Raw genomic sequence first — 14,507 nt, 5'->3', positions numbered from 1 at the left:
GGGGGGGCCGCGGGGGGAGCGGGGGTTGTGGGCCGGTGGGGTGCCTGGTGGGCCTGCAGTGCCCCGTCCTGCTGCGTTGGGTTGGGGGCGCGGGCCGCGTTGGGGTGGGGGGCGCTCCTGCTCCGGGGTTTGCTCTCCGGCCGGTGGCCCCTGCGGGGCCCGGGGGTCGTCCTTTGGCGCGGCCGCGGCCTGGGGGGCCCTGAGGTGTTGCGCTTGCTCTGTCCTGGCGGGGGTCGACGGCTCCCCTCTTTGATGGAGATTTTCATGCATGCTAGATCCACCACACCAGCATCTATCGAGACTCAGACACAATTTGTTTCTCCCTCAGATCATTGATTCGGTGGAGGCTGGTCTCTGTGGATCTCACTCTGCTTCGTCTGTCCTTTCTACCTTTCCTCAGTTTCTCCTTTGGGCCCTTGAGGTTTCCCTGATTTGTTGGAGTTTAGATGTCTCTGGGGTTGGTGAAGGTTAGTGGCCCGGTGGGTGGTGTCTGGTCGGTGCTGGGCTTCGCTTTTCTTTCTTTTCTTTGGTCCCCCTTCGGGTCTCCTGGCGGCCCCACGACTCTGGCTGGATTTTGGAGTGTTCGGTTTAGGTGAACGGTATGGGAATTCTTCTTCTTATTATTTTTTTCTTTCTCACGCACGCACACACACACACACACGCACGCACGCACGCACGCACAAACACACATACAAAAAAAAAAAAAAAAAAAAGGGAGAACAATGATGATGACATTTCAAATGATCAATACTGAGATCTCCCAGGAAAAAAAAAAAAGGTAATATGTGTGTTTCCATAGTCCAAACACAACATTTTCTGTGGACCTTGAAAGATCACTCAAAATGCTTAAATCGGCTGGCAGTGGGGACAACCCGTTTCTGAAAACGTCTGGCAGTGAAAGAGTTAATGTAACATTCTTCCATACTCAAAATGTGAACCCTAACCCTAAGTAAGACATTTTGTTGAATATTTCCATCGAAAATTGATGTTTAAACATCGATGTGGCCGAATCGATATTGAATCGATTTGAGAATTGGGCACTGTAATATCGCTAGGGATTTTTTTTTGCTAACAATTCCCTTCGAGTCGCGCAACATTTCCGTGCGCGCCGAGCAACAAACACGGCGCCACGATCGAAAGGAAACACTGCCACCATGCAAGAGCATATGAACACACAGTATGCGATGACTGTCTGTCTTGTTTGTGAGCGCTCCGGAGTCCTTGTGGGATCAACATTGCAGCAAAGGCCGCCAGCAATTCAAGCGTTCTCACTTCAAGTATGGGTAGTAACATTTTAGCGCCAGTTTGCCTTTATGTGAAACACACCGTTAAAAACTGCTAATGTTAAAGCCTGTATCTCACTATACGCGCCGGCTTGCGAGGGTAAACACCGCGGCCCGTGAGTGTTGTGTTGTTGTTTTTCATCAGGGTTTAAGCAAGGTTGCAAAACGTGGAAAGACATACATAACGAACCATGACTTAAAAGCCGCTTTCGCTACTTCCACACGACCAGACTGATTCTGCTCACGGGAGTCACACACCAGTCTTACTGGCTGCGTCTGTTTTGACTGAGACCGGGAGGAGGAGTTTTTGAGTTAATTTAGTGTTGAAATGTTACTGGAGTTGGACATTATTGTCATAAAATAGTCTAGGTTGTATTTTGTAAATGTCTACAGAAGATGATTAAAACATTTTTTGTTGTTTTTTCTTTATTTTCTTTTTTGCTGGGGACTCCATGGCACCCCATTGAGTCCTCGAATGTTGACCTTAAAACTTCACTGTTGGGCTTGTAAGACCGTGTTACTTTTAAACATGTCTCTTGTTTAAAGATGCAACTAAGACATAAAAAAGAGGATGCTGACCTACGTTTATTAATCTTTTTCCCGTAAAAGAATCGATAAGAGAATCCATAAAGAATCGAATCGATAAGCAGAATCGGAATCGTAAAAATCTTATCAATTCCCATCCCTAAATATCACAAAATATTGCAGAGTCGATTTTTTTTTAACACCCCTATTCATGAATGAAATTGGTTCGTGTGTGATGTGTAGATTGTGCTGTGTGGCTGCACACCACACACAGTACATTCAAAGCTGTTACTCCTGTGATTTTTTTTCTCGTTACATGTGGCGTCTCTCACATTTGGATGTTTGCCGCCAATTTTTAAATCTTGCCATGTGAAGCAGGCTGTGTGAATAATGTTAAAAAGTGAAATGTGTGAGGTGCAGCACCACACACACACGCGCGCACACGCACACACACACGTATAGACAACACACAGAGGTAAATTGTATATTAGTTTTTTTCTGAATGCTTAAACCCTAACAGTGATTCTTGTAGCACAATTTCTAAAACAATATTTATTGCAAAACCTGTCACAGAGTTTGCAAAACTAAAAGCACAAAACACTGCTTTGTATAGACCCTTCTAGCGTGATGTCACGTTTGTGCGGCGCTCATGGTGGAGGACAAGCCGCCAACGCGAGTGAATGAGAAATCAATTAGTGTGACAAAGAAAATACGGATACTCTAATCGCTCAAAGATAGATGAGATCATTCTTTCAGCTGCTAGTGTTCTGTCAGATCAGCATACCCGTAACGTAAACTCTATCTGTATTCTTACTCTAAACTCAACCAAGCGAACCTACGACGCAACTGCTTTGCACAAAAAGTATGAGAATATGCCCAGATCATTTTATATCAGGTAGTTTTTCGCTTTTTCATAGACAGTGGGTCATAACATTAACCTCTGATTGTAAATTCCAGGCAGATGTGATGAATGAGCTATAATATATTTAGTAGGGATGGGAATCTCTGACATGAGTCCGATTCGATATGTATCTTGATACACAGGTTGCGATTTGATTGAAAAACGATATCTTTCAAAGCAGAACAGTTCGATACGGTTCGATTAAGTTTGGGAGCGATACGATTTACGATTTGATACTATTTATTTCAATATTCAAAACAATATTATAGTTGACATTTGTTGCTTGTAGACAATCATAAAACACCACAAATTCTTACAGTATCTTCAAACATCTTAAAAAAAAAACCAACAAAAAACATCTATATTTTCTTTTAGTGAATCAATTATTTAAATAGATTGCAAAAGGGGCTGGGCAATATGACTGAAAAATGTATCACAGTTTAAGTATTTATTAGTCACTATTGACAGTTACAATTGTTTTTTTTCTATTCAAAAAAGGATCAGGAAAAGAAAAGGCTCATAATTTCATTTGAAATATAAATATTTAACCTTTAAAAAGACACCATCACAACAAAATATGCGCACAGTGCAAAGTATTTCAGAAACATCAATTTGAGATATAAAATAAACTTGCCACCTGATAAACCTATCAAGCACATTTTTACCACTTAATATAGTATATCCAAAAATTGTTGCCAAAAGTGACCATCCCTTTTTAGCAACAATTTTTGTTTTTCTTTTGCCTTCACATTCATTTTTGATTTTGGTTAATGAACAACATTATTTTATTTTTAAAAATAAGTTCTGAGACACGATGACAACGGAATCATGTTCGCAACCGATTTTTGTTTGATGACATAATTGCGGGCAGGTCTTAATTCTCTTATCTACTTCTCTTCTTGTCCTAGTTGTATACATTGACAGGGAGACTCAAACAGCGAAATGAGATGCTTGCGGCGTGCTTTTTGCTTAGCTTAGCTGGTGTGTTAGCTTTGGGACATACCTGTGAAGTTTGAATCCATACATTGGATTGTCACGGGAGTTGGGATTGGGGTCGCGCGCAGCACCAGAACGTACAAATGGAATGAGAGCACTCGATAGCCATGGGAAATGCCGAGATGTACGGACTTCTGCCGTTGTCTCCAGTGGCATGTTGTCACTCGCTGTGACGCACTCTCTCCATATATTCCTTATGGAGGGGTTGTCCTCCAGGAGGTGGAGCGGTAGCTAAGCAGTGACGTCAGCGAGAAGGGTCCATCGAGTCAGTAATGTACAAAAATTTGCAAACGTGTTAGTACAACCCACTGCACCAGAACTGTAAACACTACTCACTGCTTTACACTCAATTTCCAAATGATCAACACACTCCTTTCAAAACTGTACATACGTAATTATGGCTTTTATTTCTTTACATTATTCTGCCAACTATCTGGCCACACGTTCACAGATGAAAACTGTTTTAGATAATTAATTAGTTCACTTTGCAATCAGCCAGGGCACTATATTTACAGCAAGCCACAGATAAGATGTTGGTGTGGAATTTAAGACATTACATGTGATGCTGATAAAATCTTGTGGCCGGACCTTGTGCACATAGAAAGCAAAAGCCAGATGCACTTTCCATTCTTTCCATCAGTGTGTAGTATACTAATATGATGGCTTGTGTTAATTGTGTAATACAATTTTTTTTTTAATGAAACGTTTGAAGACTTATGCAAGACTTATTTGCTTTTGCAAGAGAACTACGATTGTTACCAGCTTGGTGAAAGGTTTTCTTATTTGCGTGAAGGGTTTTAGTTCACTTTCAATTGCACCTTGTAAGTGCTAAGTGTATTGGGTCTTACTTTGCAGAGGTTGGGAATGCAGCGTGACCTCCCCTCACACTTGAGACATTGCAGGAAGTTGCCTCACTAAAACCTAAATGGAATAGAAGGCTAATAATGTAATTGCTAACAAGAGTGTCTGTCCTGCTGTTTTACTGTGTTAAAGTGACTGCTGTGGAAAAAGCTCATTAAAACAACTAAACTGTTGGTGACCCCTCTATATCTATTCATCCATCCATTCTCTGTACCGCTTGTTTGTCTGTCTGTCTCAACTCAACGCAGGGCAAGTCAGAGAGACAACTTGCCGATGTATGCCCTGTTTTGCTCCATTAGCTAGTATCTTTCAAACTGATGTAGGAGGAAACATCCGATAAAAAATAATTTTTACTTCTACTCATCAAGTACATTTTAGAGCCTGTACTTTTTTACTTTTACTTGAGGTTGAAATAGCTTGCTAACGGCCGAGTGACCAGACCTACTTTCTTTCGTTCGAGAAAGTGGGTGTAGCTTGTCAGGCTACGGAGAAATATCCCGTTAAAACTGACAAAATATTTGAAAAAAAAAAGGAAGAAAATATCAACAAATATGCTATAAGTTTGCAGGTGCTGAACTGTGAATATGCCCCGACTGTAGATTTAAGTTGTAATATCACCATTCATCACTAGCTGGCAAACATGCCTTAGTTGCACCTGTACTACAACACATTAATAGGCTTAATTTTTATTTTATTTTATTTTTTGCAGACACTGAAAGATATGTAGGACAAACGTTAGTACAGGGAGTCCTAGGGTTACAGCGGAGTTCCATTCCATCGCTGGCAACGTAATCCAAATTTTGACATAAATCGGATTTCCCCGTTTAAGTCGATATTTACGTCAAAATACTTAAAACAAAAAAAGATATTTGTGCGACCCAGAAGACGCCGGAAACAATATTTTGTGCACGGACATTCATTGTTGACGGACGGCTGAGCGGAGCTAATTCAAGCTTAAACACAGAAATGTGACGTGCCTTGGCGAGCCGACCTGCTCGATAGATGTCCGATGCACAAAATGAGTTGGTTTGCTGTTCAGCAGTTTTGTGCCGTCCTTGAATGGCAATTTTGATCCACTGGGGGCATCCAAATGCGTGGTTATTTTATTGTTTGCTTCAGTTAGGACACTGGATCTTGTATACATGTATTTGCTGGAGACCTTCCTGTGTGGAGTTTGCATGTTCTCCCCCTGTGCCTGTGTGGGGTGTCTCTTGGTTACTCCGGTTTCCTCCCACATTCTAAAATATGCAAGGTAGGCTAATTGAAGACTCTAAGTTGTCCGAAGGTGTTAGCATGAACAGAGGCGGGCTTACCATTAGGCAAACCTAGGCAGTTGCCTAGGGCCTCACAATGAGGGCCCCATAAAATTCCTCATATACTAATGCCCAATATACTTTTTACTTTACTTTGCGCACATTAATTATGTTTTTGTTCCAAATCATTTCGCTAAAATGCCAGCAGAAGGCTTCTTGTATCATGTCTTTTGCCCATCCCCACCCTCAGTTTCCACTCACACTGTGCATGCGCTAAAACAGAGCGGAAGGGCACGAAATGACGGCAGTGAGCGAAACTTAGAAGAAAGGAGAACGTAAAAAAATAAACAAAGTTATCCCAGTGGGGCTGAAAAGAATGAGGAGCAAAGCAAAAAGTTGATTGCTAAGTTACCAAAAATGACAAATATTTTCACTGCGTCTATGGCGACTTAAAGCCTGCAGCAGCAGCAAGATCCACGCCTGTTGTGGACGCAAAAGTAGTGAGTAACTGTTCAGCTAGTGACATGTATTTCACATGTAAGTATTTCTTCATCTCATTGAATTTAGGAGGGGACGTTATCTTTGCAGCTTACCACCCGCATGACGGTTGCTATTTTTAGAACAAGCCGGCACATGTACGTCACTGCTCTGCCTACGAGACATATATATATATATATATATATATATATATATATATATATAATATATAAGCTCATTTTAAATGACGGGTGATTCAAGTACAACACCGCTTGTTGAACGTGGGAATAAAGAAGCAAAATATTTTGCTGCAAAAGCATAAGCAAGCTAAGGAGGCTGCGCAAAACAACTACGACACGGCTATCCGCCATTATTGTTGACAGACTGACGAGTCGCGCGCAGTCACACGAGAATCCGCGCATATGTCATCAATCTGCGACAATGTGTCGTCATCGAGCTGCGACCATCACTGTTTTTTGTGTTAATTGACATATTGTTCAAAGTGTTACTTTTCAAAGGGGGAGTACTCACTTATGCTGAGGACTCTACAGTAGTGGAGTAGAGAGCCTCAGAGATACAGCGGAGCAGACAAAATCCTCAAATTTCTACATTAGCACTTGACAATACCATTGAATAAGAAGCCTTATACTGTGTTGCGCGTGTTTGTTTCAGAAAGAGACAGAGATATGCTGTGAGAGTTACACAATTATGTCATGCAATTTTAAGGAAAAGTACTATATTGGGATTTATAGGTCTGCCTTTAAAATGATCTTTTTTTGGGAGGGGGATTTTTATGTACTAGCTGAATCAGTATCTGGTATAAGCATCTGTGACTACTCAACAGTTGAGTATCGATATCGGTCTAAAAAAATAAGTGGTATTGAACATCCCTATTTAAAATATATGTATCTGTCTTCTCATTTGAAAGGGCCCCATGCCTACCTTTGCCTAGGGCCCCAAATTTCTTAAATCCGCCCCTGAGTATGAATTGTTATTGTTGTTTGTGTATTTGTGACCTGCGATTGAGTGGCATCCAATTCAGGCTGTACTGTGCCTCTTGTTCTGGTTATGCAAAAATAATAATTATGATTATTTTAATTGAGATTATTGAATAATTTCAAAATTTAGCATTTATTCAACTACTTAAACCCAACTATTGAGAAATATGATCATAGCCTAATGCATATAACTTAAAAGGACATTGAAAATTTCAATTAGTAAGGACGTTAAATAAGAATACTGTATAATAAAGTAATAGCAATTTAAAAAACTAAGCATGTGATGCCCTCTTAGGGGCAGTGTGGTGCCGTGCATGCATCGAGTACACACAATGAGATAGTAGAAAGTTGCATTTAAGCATTTGAATAAAACTCGTTTTTCACAGATTTGGAAAAAAATATATGCGTTTGAGTAATGTTATCTTACCTGTGTGTATGTGCTTCAGGAGCATTTATGTGTGAATATTTATTTTTTTAAGGAATATCACTCCCGAAGTCTATGTTAATTTACTGTTAGCATTTGAATGCGATCCTTCATTGACTGTATAGCCTTAGCGCTAGCGATCAAGGAAACATGTTTTGTTTAAATCTACATCTTAATTATTTTTTTTGTGGGTTTAGTTTCAGGCTTTTTCCCCCCGCCACTCTAGCTGACCCAATATACACCAATTTTAAGAGTATTTTCTTCTCTCGATTTTGCTCACTCTCATACGCTCAATTACTGTATGCGCACGCACTGTGGCTTGGAAAAGTTACTTGATTTGTTGATTTTTGTCAGTCCTCATTATTCACTTGAAAGTTTTGTTGTTGGTTGTTGGTTTTGGAGGAATTGTGTCGCCATAGTAAAATGGAATTAGGAAGAAAAAAATTCTGAACTAAGTTGAGTCGAGCCACATCTTTTAATACCTCATTTGTGTGGATATGTTAAATGGTGTGGGCTGCATTTTTTTTTCCTGAAAGAAAAAGGACTAAGATATAACAAGTATGCAGGAGAATAAGATGTGACTGCTTTGCTCTGCAGTAGTCCCATAATTAACATGAATAGATGTATCCACCTAATTTCCTGTATGGTTGCTTCCAATAAAACTGGGTACCACGCCTAAAGAGCTGACAGGTTGTCATAGACTAAGCAAAAATATTTATTAAACATGTCAGCAGTGAAAGAACTGAATTTCGAGTTTAACTTAGTACACTGCAAAAACTGAAATCTTAAGTAAGAATAATTTCTTAAATTTAACCTAAATTTGCCTATTTTGCTTTGACAAGTTATTTTTACTTCGAATGAAACCATCAGAAAAGATCATTGTTTTTATTTTAAGATACGTATTACTTAATTATCTTATTTGATCAAGCAGTCTTGGCATTGAGTGTTAACAGCCAGTTTTAAGTTCTGTGAGGCTTAAAACAAGAATTTTCCACATTTCAAGATAACAACTAACCAACATCAAAGGCCCTGAACTGGGGTTTCATTAGTTTAATTTTCTTATTTTATGTTTGCATAATCAAGTAATAAGATAAATTGTAAAAATACAAATATAAAAACAATCAGACAAAAGTGCAATATAGGTTAAGTGATTAGTTTAGTTATAATTACTAAGCTCATAGTATTATTTTCTTATTTTTCAAAATCTTACAGATACATTTAAGTAAAATTTTCTTGTTCTGTTGGCAGATAGTTTTGCTTATTTGAAGTAATAATTTTCTTATTTTACTTTTTTTTTTTTCTTAAAATTTTTACTGTCCATTTTGCAGTCATTCTGGTGGAAGTATAGTCAAATCCAATCAAGTTTATTTACATAGTCCTTAATCACAAAATAGTCTCAAAGGGTTTCTACACCAGAGCTGACAATGATTAACAACATTCCCCGATCTTAACCCCACAGTATACAGTACAGTACAGTAGTAAATCGTTGCAGGAACATCATGGACTCAAAAAGAATGACCGTCATGATTTTCTTCTGCCGACATATTGTCACATTATAGACAGTGTGGAACTTAATCAATAAAGGGTATTGTGTTGCAATTTCATTCTGCCAGTTTATTAGTAACAAATATTTTTGAAACTCATGTATTTTAACAGTATAAAGGGTTGTTGTTTGCATGGCGGTGTCAGCATGTGACTAATGGGAAGTAGTTGTGGCAGCTATTCGCTGCTCAAAATACATTCACTCACACAAACAGCACCACTATTTCATTTCTGCATTATTTATGCAATACTGGAAACAGTCAAATCCGGTGACTAATTTTAGGGTGGAAAAAGTAAAGACTCACACTTGTTCACTGTCCGCAGCCTGGGGCAGAACACAATTTCTGAGAACAACCCCTCTCCGATTTGATTTTTTTCCCCTCAGCCCTACAGGGAGGGTAGCAAACAGTAAATCAGGGGGAGTAGAATATTCATGAGTACAAAAACAGCTTTTGAAGAGCTATTTTGGGCGGGCGTAACATACATGGGAGAATGCTCTTCTAAAAATAAAAAAAAAGACAGTTCACACTGATGGACTGTCTTGCTCACTATGTCGTCAAGCATTTTATCTCAATGTAATTCACCTCTGTAGAACATGGAAGCAGATGGAGGGCTTGGGCCGACTTCATCGATTGGCTTTCCTTAGCAGTGACAGCCCCCAGATGGGCTGCAGAGCATTAGAGTCAGAAAGTCACACTGCCATTACCAATCTGTTCTCTCTGGTTACAGCTCGACGCACATTCCATGGACTAAAATCGATTACAGTGATAGATGTGCGTGTATGTGTGTGCGTCTGCATGAGCGTGATCACTCTATCGCTTCAACTTATCAAATGTAGTCAGTATGAAAATCACGATGATGAAGTCAGCACTCTACTTTCATTTGACTATTTTTGGGGGGTAATATATAATCTTCAAATGATGGAAAATAGTTGGTCAGTATAATACAAAAATATATGAAAGTTAAGATCACAGCATGGATCCATGCTTTTTGCAATTTACTGTGTAAAGTGTTTGGCTAATGAACCACATTAGCATATTAATGAGATCAAGGTATTCAAAAGGAACCTTATTATTTTGTAGACTAAAGAAAAAATTACAGTGCCCATTGCAAGCCTGCTTTCATCCTTCCATTCTCTCTCTCTCTCTCTCCTTTTTTCCCCTTTTTCTTTTAATGATTTCCATCTCTGTTTCTCTACTTCAGTCATTATGTGATGAGGATATGTGTGCATAAAAACACACAGAGGAAAGCGGGAGTTCTTGGGATTAGGTTTAGTGACTCTAATATGTTTTACTTCTTTCACAACAGCTAATTTCTACATTTAAGATTATGTTTACTTCTAGAACTACACTTGTATCATGCTTTTTTACATTTAAGTAGTCTGTATGTTATGCTCCATTCATCCAATTCAAAGTAAAAAAATAAAAATCCCTGCTGTCTTCTTACGACATTTCAAGTCATAAACATTTTGCTACAAAGAGCAAATAAATATTTCTGAGAGAAAAGAGAGTAGTAGATGTACATCATCATAGTTTGCAAAAAAAAAATAAAATAAAAAAATAAAATAAAAAATAAATAAATCATAGTTTGCAAGTACACTACTTGTATATCCATTCTCTGACACCCTTTAATGATTGAGAGGTTTCCATGGTGATGAAAAAAAAACACTTTATTCCTCTTGTCGGTCATGAAATTGCCTCATCTGATCATCATATTAGCTGTCACAAATTACAGGCTCAAATCGATCCAACAAAAGTCCAAATGATGTGAAGCAAAGTGTGTGTGTGTGTGTGTGTGTGTGTGTGTGTGTGTGTGTGTGTGTGTGTGTGTGTGTGTGTGTGTGTGGCGGGGGGGGGGGGGGGTGCTTTGGGTTGGCACGGCAAATATACATTGAGGAGAAAAACACAGACCTGTGGAATAAATCTTCATACCATGGTGGGATTTTACGCCACTAGAGAGAGAAAGCCAAACTGATTTCAATGTGACAAAATTGATTTGGCAATTTTCTCTGGGTTACTCTCCAGCACCCAGCATTACAATGTCTCCGCTTTTCACCCATCACAAGAGAGACGGATGTCAGCAGCACAGCAGACTTGCTTGCAGGAATACACACAACTTAGAAGCAACGGTTTATCCTTTTTAACATTGTTGTGTAAATGTGTTTCTTTATAACACATATACTGCGCACATATGCCGTGCATTCTGCCCACAGATCGTAGCCTTATTCAAACAAATACACAGAAGAGGATTTGTGTAAATCTCTCCAAACTTGGAGGAGCAGAGTTCTGAACTTTTGCCTTCTGCATTTTCATCTGGCTCAGCTGTGTAAATGAGCTACTGATGGGATCTACAGTGTGGATTGATGATGACAAATAACCTTTGAGAATAAAAAGCTAACACATACATGTTTTAAAGGGACTGCAACATGAAAAATCAACTTTTTATAGCTTTTAGCCATGTTGAAATGCTAATTCCTCACCAAAAACATGACCAAAGTTGCGTTTTCCTCCATTCGACCCTGTATGAGAAATTCTAGGTTATTCTGCTCTCCAAGCACCAGCCCCTCCCAACCTGAGAAAACGAGCTGCTGGCACAGTTTGACGTCATTGCGTGTGTCCCCACCCCCGCACCGCCTCTGCAGACTAAACACACACCCACTTTCTCTGAGACCTCCCTCCATGGGATAATGACAAAAGTAGCCTTTATCAATAAACATTCTGTCCGAATTAATTCTAAACAATCAATTATTCTTCACATTTGCGATGCCAAAGGGCAATGAAAGGACAATTGGCTGTCCTAAAATCCATTGGCTGACTGGTATAAACTACAAGTAAAACATTTGCGCTGGTATGGTATGGTATAGTGGATAGTGTGCTCGCCCCATAAGCAACAGGGCACGGGTTAGCGACCCGCTGTGGTGCTTTTTTTTCTCCTCCTTCTTTCCTCTAACCTCTCTGCTCCCCTCCTCTTAAAAATCGGCTTAAAACCTATCTGTATGCTTCGTGGGCATTGCGCGAATCAGCTGGCTCGGACGACGTCATGAAAGGGGCGCGGCAGTCACAGGGGGAGAGGCGGGGTTTTGACTTTGACAATGGTTTTGGAGCGTTTGACTTCCGGGTAAAAAAAAAATTGCCACCGAAATAACAAAGAAATGACATTGCGATTGTGTCAAAGGTAAGATTTCATCATTATATGCCTATAGTTAAAATAAGATTTAAGATAATAGGAATGAGGGAATATAACTGTAGATAGAAAATAGTTCAGGGCAGACATTTGTTTCTGTTTCCTTGCACTATTATACAAGAGCAGTATTGTAAGGCAACCATTACAAGGAATGCTTTAAAGCTACAGCTTACAATTTTTTGAATAGATTCAATGCAAAGTAACAGTTACTTAATTTTGATCATTAGTCTTTTCAGGATTTCACTTGAAGTACATTTGCTACTTGTTTTTAAAAAAGAATAGGGATGTTCGATACCCCCTTTTTTTAGCCCGATACCAAAACTGATACTCAAATCTTTAGTACTCACCGATACCGATACCAAGTGTTGATACCATTAGTACTTATGATTCATAAAATTTTAAATAAATAAATAAAGACCTTTATATACCAATTAAAGCAAATTTCTTTAAAATTGTTTGAAATTAATGGCAATTATATATTTTTCAATTTGCTCATAAAAGTCATTTTGCATAGAGCACACAATTTCAGAAAATAGATAAATAAAATGAATAAAATAATCCAGTGGCCAGGAAAAAAAAAAGAATACAGTGAAGTGCAAAGAATTCAATTCAATACAATTGTGTTTCAAGCAATTTAGTAATATCTACCATGTTAAGAATTCCTCAAGCCGTTTAGTGTGTGATGTTTAAATGTATCTTTTTTTTTAAATCCATGAAAATTGAAAAATGTCCACAAGTGTGGGAGTCGATACCAGTATCGATATCTGTCACGAGTAACGATACAGTGAAATGTCCTGGTATCGGCCCAATACCGATACTTGGTATCGGTACTCGCCCATCCCTAATAAGAAATGACTTCACTAGACAAAAATATGTTTTTTTAAACAATTTCCAAAATAAAGGCAGTTTCTTTCACTTGACATATTTACCTATAAATAGTCCCCTGCGATCAATTTTTTTTTTTTTTGGACAGTGTTACTGAAACTTCATAGAAAACACTCGACAGCACACAGTTTACAACAAACCTTGATATTTTTGTTGTTAACTGACAGATTTAAAATTGTGACTGTACTTTCAGTTTGAAAACAGAAATCTCCGGCCTTCCTGCATTGCTGTTTTGGATACGCATGTGAGTCGTCAGAAAAGGATGATACTCTCATAATGCATTTCACAATGTTCAATATCAGAGTCCTCCTTTCTAATGTGTTCTATTATGGATAGTTATTTTTTTAGTGAGTACTATAGTGATAGGAATTACATGTAAGATGTGATGAGCTGTATGGGCACCATTGGTGTTTGAATTCTTTTAATGAATGTTTCAGTTACTTCATAAAAGGAGCATTTACTACATACACATTCTCTGTCCTAATCAATTACGCTTTCATTAAACTGCATCCTGTAGCTGGGCTGAAACGGCTTATTGGTGCAGTCAGCATGGCCGCAACAGTTCCGGATGGAAGGTTTTCAAGAAGGCTTGTTGGACACCACCAAAGAGGGCGAGTGAATGTCTATCACTTCAATTAAACAGGGCGCTAAGTGTCTGACAACAGATAATATTCCTTCTCCACTAGCGGACCCAATCGATGTTCACGCATTTGTCACTGTGCTAAAAAAGCAATCATCGCACTGGTTAGTAGAGGAAATGGTATGAAACTCATCTTGCATTGACATGTTTTTTGGGGGGAGTATAATTAAGCTAAAATATATATATTAGCAAGACACCCCCAAAATAACTTTATATATACTGTAGCCTATTTTCTTCTGCCTACAAGACACACAACACAAGATAAACATCTCAGAAAAAGCCATAGACACGAGTGTAAGCGTAATATGATCACAGAGCACATGCTTGCCAAACAAACGCACCTCTCTGTCAAGTAGAGTAGGGGAGATGACAGTGACAATGTCGCCTCTCTCTGCGTCGATGTAGAACATGTTTGGAGATGGTTTGTCTGGTGACTGTCGGATGATGTTGTAGCGCAAAGCGGCATTATCTGTAGCGGGGTCGTCTGCATCAAACGCTGTCATTGTCATGACTGTGGTTCCTGGAGAAGGCATTGACAA

General features: G+C 39.0%; 1 protein-coding gene across 1 annotated transcript in view; it reads right to left on the bottom strand.

The window, feature by feature from the left end:
* The window catches only part of cdh13 (cadherin 13, H-cadherin (heart)), a 436,422-nt gene that overhangs the window by 129,090 nt on the left and 292,825 nt on the right, over window positions 1-14,507 (bottom strand). The window contains exon 8 of the mRNA XM_077567730.1: window positions 14,310-14,488. Coding sequence (XP_077423856.1) covers window positions 14,310-14,488 — 179 coding nt within the window. The remainder of the gene's footprint in view (window positions 1-14,309; window positions 14,489-14,507) is intronic.

This window comes from Vanacampus margaritifer, chromosome 6, assembly GCF_051991255.1.
Source record: "Vanacampus margaritifer isolate UIUO_Vmar chromosome 6, RoL_Vmar_1.0, whole genome shotgun sequence".
Lineage (NCBI taxonomy): Eukaryota > Metazoa > Chordata > Actinopteri > Syngnathiformes > Syngnathidae > Vanacampus > Vanacampus margaritifer.
This window is presented reverse-complemented; position numbering and strand designations above follow the sequence as displayed.